The 8,665-nt window shown below is 37.9% G+C and overlaps 1 protein-coding gene across 1 annotated transcript in view; it reads right to left on the bottom strand.

Annotated features, from left to right (window-relative positions):
- Positions 1-1,553: 1,553 nt before the first annotated feature.
- NAALADL2 (N-acetylated alpha-linked acidic dipeptidase like 2) overlaps positions 1,554-8,665 on the bottom strand; it is a 547,525-nt gene continuing 540,413 nt past the window's right edge. Inside the window, exon 13 of the mRNA XM_026650206.1 lies at positions 1,554-1,752. Coding sequence (XP_026505991.1) covers positions 1,554-1,752 — 199 coding nt within the window. The remainder of the gene's footprint in view (positions 1,753-8,665) is intronic.

The following is an 8,665-nucleotide window of genomic DNA, read 5'->3' as shown; positions in this document are numbered from 1 at the left end:
TTAGGATCCCGGACAGCAACTACTTTTTCAGTCTGGAAGTCCCAGTGACGTCTGATCATTTTTTCTTGCAGCTCTAATTCCACACTCATCATTCTTAAAACTGTGTTTCTCTATATGCTCTAAATTTTATTGTATGGAGTTATAATAATCTATGGATTTAAAGCCCTAAATCCCAGTAAACTTTGGTCCCATCAGTCACCTGTTTTGCAAAATTAAATGACTAGCATTCCAGTTGTCCTGTGTGCACTCACATTCACCCCAGCAGTGCAGGGAGGTACAACTGTATCTGCTCCACCCATCAATAATTCCATGCTATGCAGTGGTAGAGGTATTACTGTTTCCCTCAGACAGATTCCATTAGGGGAATACTGCTTTATGTTTCAGACAAGAGACCTGCTTAATCTATTTGGGTTGTGCTACGTTCTCTGGTGGGGTGGGAACTGTAGGTGGCTTGCACTACTATGATTGCACTGCTGTGAGTCCACAGCCTGGGTCCTGCCAATGAAACAATCAAGCCCTATATCTTAAGAAGTTCCCTAGGATTTTTAGGTTTTGATTCTCATTTACACTAAGGTCCCCTTATACCATTCTGGGAGTGAAGGGGGCCCGTATAGTGGATGCCATTATAAAGGTTGACAGTTTTGTTAACCAGGGTAGTACTACTAGTTCCATAAGATTAGGCACTTCATTTCATAAATATAAACATTCAAAATGTTTTTGGTCAACTCCGTCGACTAATTCAAATCTTTCTGAATCATCTGAATTGTTAAAAACAAAAACAAAAACCCCAAACGCTTTTCATTGAAATTAAAATTCTCCTTTTCTGGTGCAGAAACAGGATAATCAAAGGTTCTTAACTCTCCCAGGACCTAAGCAACATTCATACTATATGCATCATCCACAGGAGTAAGGATGTTCTCAGAATGTTGGACTCTACCTGCAAGATATCGAGTGCCTCCTCCTTAGTCCTGCATGCCCTGAACACCAATAGAATAAACCCACATCCTTCACCTTCCTCTCCCCAGACATAAAGGGGAAAGAACAAAGATGAGTTTGTTGTGGAGGTGTAGCAAATCTGGGTATTGGAGGACTTAAGGGTGAACCAATGAATTTTAGGGTACTGCAGTCATGATTTGCTGAGGTGCTGAGCATTCACAGCTCCGAGATACTTACAACCGTGGGTGTTCCTCATCTCTGAAAAGCAGGCCCTTAGCATTTTGCAGCAAGTGTTCAGCACTTTGCAAGATTGAGCCCTTAGTCATAAAAATATATTTTACATATAAAAATACAGCAGATTTCCTTCTAAAAATCAAATCTTGAGTGTTATTCCCCTCTGAATATGTTTTTACACATTCTCAAAGAGACATCTGGGATTTACCGTGAACAGTGCAAAAGACTGTTTTATAGTTATTAGAACACACACTGTAGTACCTTTAAACACCGATTGAAAAAAAAAAAGTTGAAAAAACTTTCAATCTCAAAGAAATGCTGGTCCGACTCGAACTTTTGCTTAGTGAATTGTAAACAAACTTCTTAGAATGCTGAGAGTTTTCTCATTTCTTTCCAGCAAAGGCAGTCTCAAACACATCAAGTCCTGCTTTGAAGTAAACCTGAGCTGAATTGATGCTGTTCAGCACCTTTGACAAGGCTGCTTGAAGGGTCTCATTTGACTGATGTAGCTTGCAGTGCTCCAGTGCCTCTAGTAGTACTGAAAATTGGCTCATCTTTTCATCCAGCCTGTAAAGAATGTTTCTAAAAGAGAACAATGGAAAATGGTAAACGCTTTACTCAAACAGATGAAAACAATTACTTCATCACAAATCATCAAGAATCCCTCCAAGTACCAGCTACGCTTTACAAATGATACATATTATCTATAGCAAACCTAGCCTGCAGCACACTGAAAAGATGTGTACATATTTATTCTGGTTTTCGAAAGTGCACCTGTCCATCGCTCTAGGTGCATGTACACGAAAAACATTTACAAAGCCTATGCAAGAACACCCAGACTCTTCCTTGCCCACTCAGTCATTCAGAGATTCAACTGAACTCACACACTTAGGCCCATAATACCCCTCTTGAAGTATCTCATGTTCTCAGCGGGATTGCTTTTATTCCCCCTTTTAAAAGATTTTAGTTATTACTGGGGAGCCAATATATGAAAGAAATATTTTCTTTCTTCTCTGCTCCTGTTGCTTATTTCCCACTTTAATGTCATAGTAGGGAGAAATCCTGGTCACGCTGAAGACAATGCAAAACTCTCACTAACTTCAGCAGGAACACTATTTCATCCATAGTCCTCTGTGACATCATCACCAGTGCAACCATCTTTAATATTGCAGACTAAAGTCAGAGAATACACTAAAGCAGGGATCAGCAACCTTTGGCACGCGGGAAGCGGCATGGGCCGAGGGATGTGCTGGCTGCCGCTTCCCGCAGCCCCCTCTGGCCTGGAACAGCCGAACCTGCGGACGCTCCAGGTAAACAAACCGTCACGGCCTGTCAGTGGATTTCCCTGATGGGCCGCGTGCCAAAGGTTGCCGATTCCTGCACTAAAGGAATAGCAAAACTCTTACAAAACAAAGACTTGTGTTTTCAGGCAACATCCTTAGGAATTAACAAAAAATAACCAAAGAGAAATACAGACAACATAAGATATGAGCAGAATTATTTATATAGGACCCAATCCTGAAGTTGATATTGCAGGAAAAGCTACTACCAGATTCTTTGGGAACTTTGTCTGTGTAAGGTGTTGCAGGATTGAAATTAAAGCTATTCAATGGTTTTCATGAGACTTCTGTAGGTCTTTAAAAGCAGTAATCTAAATGCGGTAGTAAATGCAGTAATCATTATACCAATTAGATAATCATGTAAATATCATAAAACTCTACCCTAGGGGCGCCTTTGATTGCAAACCGAAGTGTCTGAAGTTTCAGTTAAAAAGGCCACAAGTGATTCTTGTGCAGGACTTTATCCAGAAAAACACAGGGAGGAAGAAATTCCATAGCACGAACACAAAAACAGTAACAAAGAAAGCAGGACAGCCGAGACACTACATTAGTAACTTAATTACAAGACAGGCCCAGTGGCAACTCCAAATTAGTAATAAAACTGCCAGGGATATTCACCTGGAAGATAGAAGACTACAAAAGAGTATCTGTTGCAGATTACTATCAGAGTCTTCTAATTACCAGTCTACAAGAGGGAGTGGTAATGAAGTGGCAGGATAAATGGCAACTCAGAACAGCCACTTATGCTCAGTAGTGTTTTGTGTATAGCAGCGTGTAACAAAATGCTATGAATAAAGAGCGACATTTTCCAAGTATATGAAACAGCTCAGATCTTTAAAAATGGATTTCTTACTAGCCTTACCTATTTCTAATTCGTTTGCTCTTACAGGGAGTATTAAATACCCAAACAATAATTAGCATGGCGCTGTAGGAATGATAATCTTTGTATCCTCCAACAGGATAGCACCTAGCAAATTTTGAGTGCTACACCAAAAAAATAATCATTATCAACATGTGTGTGTTTGCGGGGGGGGGGGGGGAACTGCACGAGTGAAACAGGGCAGTGCCCACTTCAAAGATCTGTTTAACATGATTCTGTTACACGTGAACATGATGTACCATAAATTCAAAGGTGACTGGATTATGCTGCCTGTAGTCACAGGACTACTGTGTAGTATAATGAGTGAAATCGGTGCATGCTGATAGCCAGAGAGGTTTTTTTAAGGTGAGTTGAGGGAGCACTGCCAGCCTTGCACTGGGTCCCAGAGCAGTCATGGCCTCAGTGAAATTATGGGTGAATGAGTTATGTGGCATACCATACTGCTCCTTGAGGACTAGATCCTACTTGCTCTGAAGTCCAGGCTTCCACATTGACTTCAAAGGGAGTAGGATCAAGTTCTTTCAGAGGATATGTGCATGCCCCCCTTATGTAGTGTTCACGACATACTACAACATACATGCTGGGGAGACTGGATGCCTGGTCATACTCTCAAACCATCAAGCCACACAACCTTGTGGGCAGTGGCCAGCACAGAAGCTAGTCACCTTCCTTCTTGACAGGTATGTTGCAGTCCTGTCTGGCACCGGGGAAGGTGGGAACAAGCAGCTCATTGTATGCTCTCTCCCCACTAAAGCATCCTTTACATGAAATAGAGGAAAATAACATTGATAATTTAAAATTATTTCAACAATGGCTTTTTTTTTTAAAGGCTAAATTATGCCAAGCAATGAAACATAACCATGGCATTAAGGGATAAATTTTAAACTGTTGAAGTCAATGGGAGTTCTCATTGACTTTGGTAGAGCCAGAAGTTCATCCTAAGTACCTAAATGCTTTGGCACTGTAGTCTGGATTTAGGTACCTAGATAAAGCTATAGGGCCAGATCTTCAACTTGTGTAAATCTTTATATGTCAGCTGAAATCAATGGAACTATGACAATTTACATCAGCCACAGATCTTGCCCATAGAGAAGAGATGGCAACCTAAAGATGGCAAGATTTTGAGGTCAATTAGAAAGTGCATTTTAGAGGTGTATAGAGACCTCTCTCTACCACATCCACCTTGAGTATTAAAATTTCCTGTAAACAAGCCACATGTATAAAACAGATTGTTTATCTTTATGAACATCTACTAGGATCTTAACACATTTTCACTCTGCTGCAGTGATTCCAATGGCAGGTTGGTTAGAGGCTGCTATTTGAGTAGGGCTGTTGATTAATCGCAGTTAACTCACGCGAATAATACAAAAAAATTAACTGTGATTAAAAAAATTAATTGCGATTAATCACACTGTTAAATAATAAAATACCAATTGAAATTAATTAAATATTTTAGATGTTTTTCTACATTTTCAAATATATGGATTTCTATTACAACACAGAATACAATGTGTACACAGTGTACAGTGCTCACTTTACATTATTAATTTTGATTACAAATATTTCTACTACAAAAATTATAAACAAAAGAAACAGTATTTTTCAATTCACCTCATACAAGTACTGTAGTGCAACCTCTTTATCGTGAAAGTGTAACTTACAAATGTAGATATTTTTTTTGTTACATAACTTAATTCATAAACAAAACAATGCAAAACTTTAGAGCCTACAAGTCCACTCAGTCCTACTTCTTATTCAGCCAATTGCTAAGACAAATAAGTTTGTTTACATTTATGCAAGATACTGCTGCCTGCTTCTTATTTACAATGTCACCTGAAAGTGAGAACAGGCGTTCGCCTAGCACTTTTGTAGCAGCGTTGCAAAGTATTTACGTGCCAGATATACTAAACATTCATATGCCCCTTCATGCTTCCATGCTGATGATGCTTGTTAAAAAAAATAATGCATTAATTAAATGTGTGATTGAACTCCTTGGGGGAGACTTGTATGTCTTCTGTTCTGTTTTACCCACATTCTGCCATATGTTTCATAGAATCATAGAATATCAGGGTTGGAAGGGACCTCAGGAGATCATCTAGTCCAACCCCCTGGCTCAAAGCAGGACTAATCCTCAGACAGATATTTGCCCCGATCCCTAAATGGCCTCCTCAAGGATTGTACTCACAACCCTGGGTTTAGCAGGGCAATGCTCAAACCACTGAGCTATTGCTCCCCCATGTTATAGCACTCTCTGATGATGACCCAGCACATGCTCATTTTAAGAACATTTTCACAGCAGATTTGACAAAATGCAAAGAAGGTACCAATGTGAGATTTCTAAGTATAGATACAGCACTCCACCCAAGATTTAAGAATCTGAAGTACCTTCCAAAATCTGAGAGGGATGAGGCATGGAGCATGCTTTCAGATTTCTTAAAAGAGCAACACTCCGATGCGGAAACTACAGAACCCCAACCACCAAAAAAGAAAATCAACCTTCTGCTGGTGGCATCTGACTCAGAGAATGAAAATGAACATGTGTCGGTCTGCTCTGCTTTGGATTGTTATCGAGCAGAATCCGTCATCAGCATCGACGCATGTCCTTTGGAATGGTTGTTGAAGCATGAAGGGACATATGACTCTTTAGCGCATCTGGCACGTAAATATCTTGTGACGCAAGCTACAACAATGCCATGCGAATTCCTGTTCTCACTTTAGGTGACACTGTAAACAAGATGTGTGCAGCATTATCTCCTGCAAATTGTAACCAAACTTGTTTGTCTGAGCAATTAGCAGAAGTAGGACTGAGTGGACTTGTAGGTTCTAACATTTTACATTGTTTTATTTTTGAATAAAGTTATTTTTTGTACCTAACTCTACATTTGTAAGTTCAACTTTCATGATAAAGAGATTGCACTACAGTATTTTATTAGGTGCATTGAAATATACTCTTTCTTTTGTTTTTTTACAGTGCAAATATTTGTAATCAAAAATAAATATAAAGTGAGCACTCTACACTTTGTATTCTGTGTTGTAATTGAAATCAATATATTTGAAAATGTAGAAAACATCAAAAAATATTTAAATAAATGGTATTCTATTCTTGTTTAACCGCGCGATTAATCACGATTAATTTTTTAATCGCTTTACAGCCCTATATTTAAGACAAATACTCTTAACTGACCGGAGTACAAATCAACATATAATGAGGCATATTTAGTTGTCTGGTGAATGTAAGCGACAGGAGAGCTCTCATCATCATGTAAAAGAAGATCTTAACTTCTGCAGTAATAATATAATTTAGGAACAGTTGATCTATTGCACAGCATGGTGGAAGCTTTTTGTGATGTATGACAATACTTTAAAAGCATAAGAAGCAACATTAGAAGTATCTTTAAAAAAAAAATTCTTCTATGGATTCTCACCAGGATCTTATTTTTCCAATGACTTATCTCTGCATTGCAAACCATACCACTTTTTTTTTTTGCTGCATATAACGAATTTTCTCTTTATGAATCCTTACAAAGAGTCAGCGAATAGTATTTCATTTTTGTATCTCCAAGTTTCATCAAATGAAAAAAATGGCTATAATGTTACTCAGTTTTTGTATTTTCATGTATTTTCCAGTCAGTAAAAAGTGTTTTAATTAAAAATTACAACTCCTTTGAAAAATACCTCGCCATTTCACTTGCATGCATTAATATTGATATACAATTGCTATACATAGACCCATACCCAAGACACCTGCATTTACTCTATGTAATTCAATCACTAAAATATTCTGTAACCGAAATCGTTTTAGTAGCCCACACTTTTAAAACAACATTAATTCCACCCTCTTGCCTAATCGTTTAAATATCTTCCTTCATCTTTAATTATTTTGATCTTAAAAATATAATTCATATAGTCAGCCTGACCCACACAAAACACAGAGAGACTACTAAAAGGAAAGTGTAATACATTATTGATGACACTAATGAAATTACAACACACATCACTCATCTTAATGGGTCTGTTTCAATGACACATCACAGTGACCTGAAAAGTACAGCACCAAACTAGGACACCTAATTAATAACTCCAGACAGTACTACTGAAAGAGATAAAGCATCTTCATATAACTGACAAATCAGTCTTCATAAACTAAGGCAAAGGGGCATATAAAATGAATTTTAAAAGAAAGGAATCTATAGTCCTTACAATGAGTCATTTCCACGTCTGCAAGCATGCCTGTCGCTGATGGAAGTAATAACTTTGTATTCTAATGTTGATTTTCATTATCACAACTGGGCATGAAATGCCACTACTTACACAACTGAAATTAACAGGCATTATACCTCATGCCAGGAAATTTCTCAGTGATAAATCACACTTGATAATAAGTCATGTCTTTCAAAACAGACTAAGCTGTGTATACTATACTATGATTATTCTATACCATAATATAGGGACCAATATATACCCCCAAACTATTTTAGAAGTTATACTGAAGCAATGGAACTGTTAAAAGTAGATTACTGTATTTACCTTGTCACTGAAAGAGATTATTTTATTTGGGAGACAAGCATTTACATAAGTAACATACAAACACGTGAGGTGAATTATTGTGCCGTTCACATATATCTTCAAAAAAATAGGAGTACTTGTGGCACCTTAGAGACTAACAAATTTATTAGAGCATAAGCTTTCGTGGGCTACAACCCACTTCTTCGGATGCATATAGAGTGAAACATATAGAAGTGGGTTGTAGCCCACGAAAGCTTATGCTCTAATAAATTTGTTAGTCTCTAAGGTGCCACAAGTACTCCTGTTCTTTTTGCGGATACAGACTAACACGGCTGCTACTCTGAAACCTCACATATATCTTCTATCCTAAGGGTTCAGGTTTGGATTTTGCAGACCAAAAGTAATTACTAAATCATTGGAATGTGACAGAAAGCAAAAGGTCCCACATGAGTTGAGTTCGCATTCTTTCAATGGGATCACACTATAATCACTTATGGGAAAGTGCAATGAGTATCTCTGTCTGTTCTACTTATAATCAAATGTGCTGTGACTAGAGCTGTTTCAATACTCTCTCAAATTCATTTTATGTATCTCTGAATGATTTGTACTTATGCTCTGGAAAAATAAAAACCAACAAGTGATTTCTGACATTCTTTTTTATTTCCCCTCTCAACATCATGAAAATTTTCAGTTCTGAATACACCTTCCTTAAAGGCAGGGAGCTTGTCCACTTTCATGTTTGCAAAACACCTAATACATTGCTGTGTTA

This window comes from Terrapene carolina, unplaced genomic scaffold (genome assembly GCF_002925995.2).
Source record: "Terrapene carolina triunguis isolate 2854851 unplaced genomic scaffold, T_m_triunguis-2.0 Scaffold88, whole genome shotgun sequence".
In the NCBI taxonomy this organism is placed as follows: domain Eukaryota; kingdom Metazoa; phylum Chordata; order Testudines; family Emydidae; genus Terrapene; species Terrapene triunguis.
The sequence above is the reverse complement of the archived record's forward strand: the minus strand, read 5'-3'. Positions and strand labels throughout refer to the sequence as shown.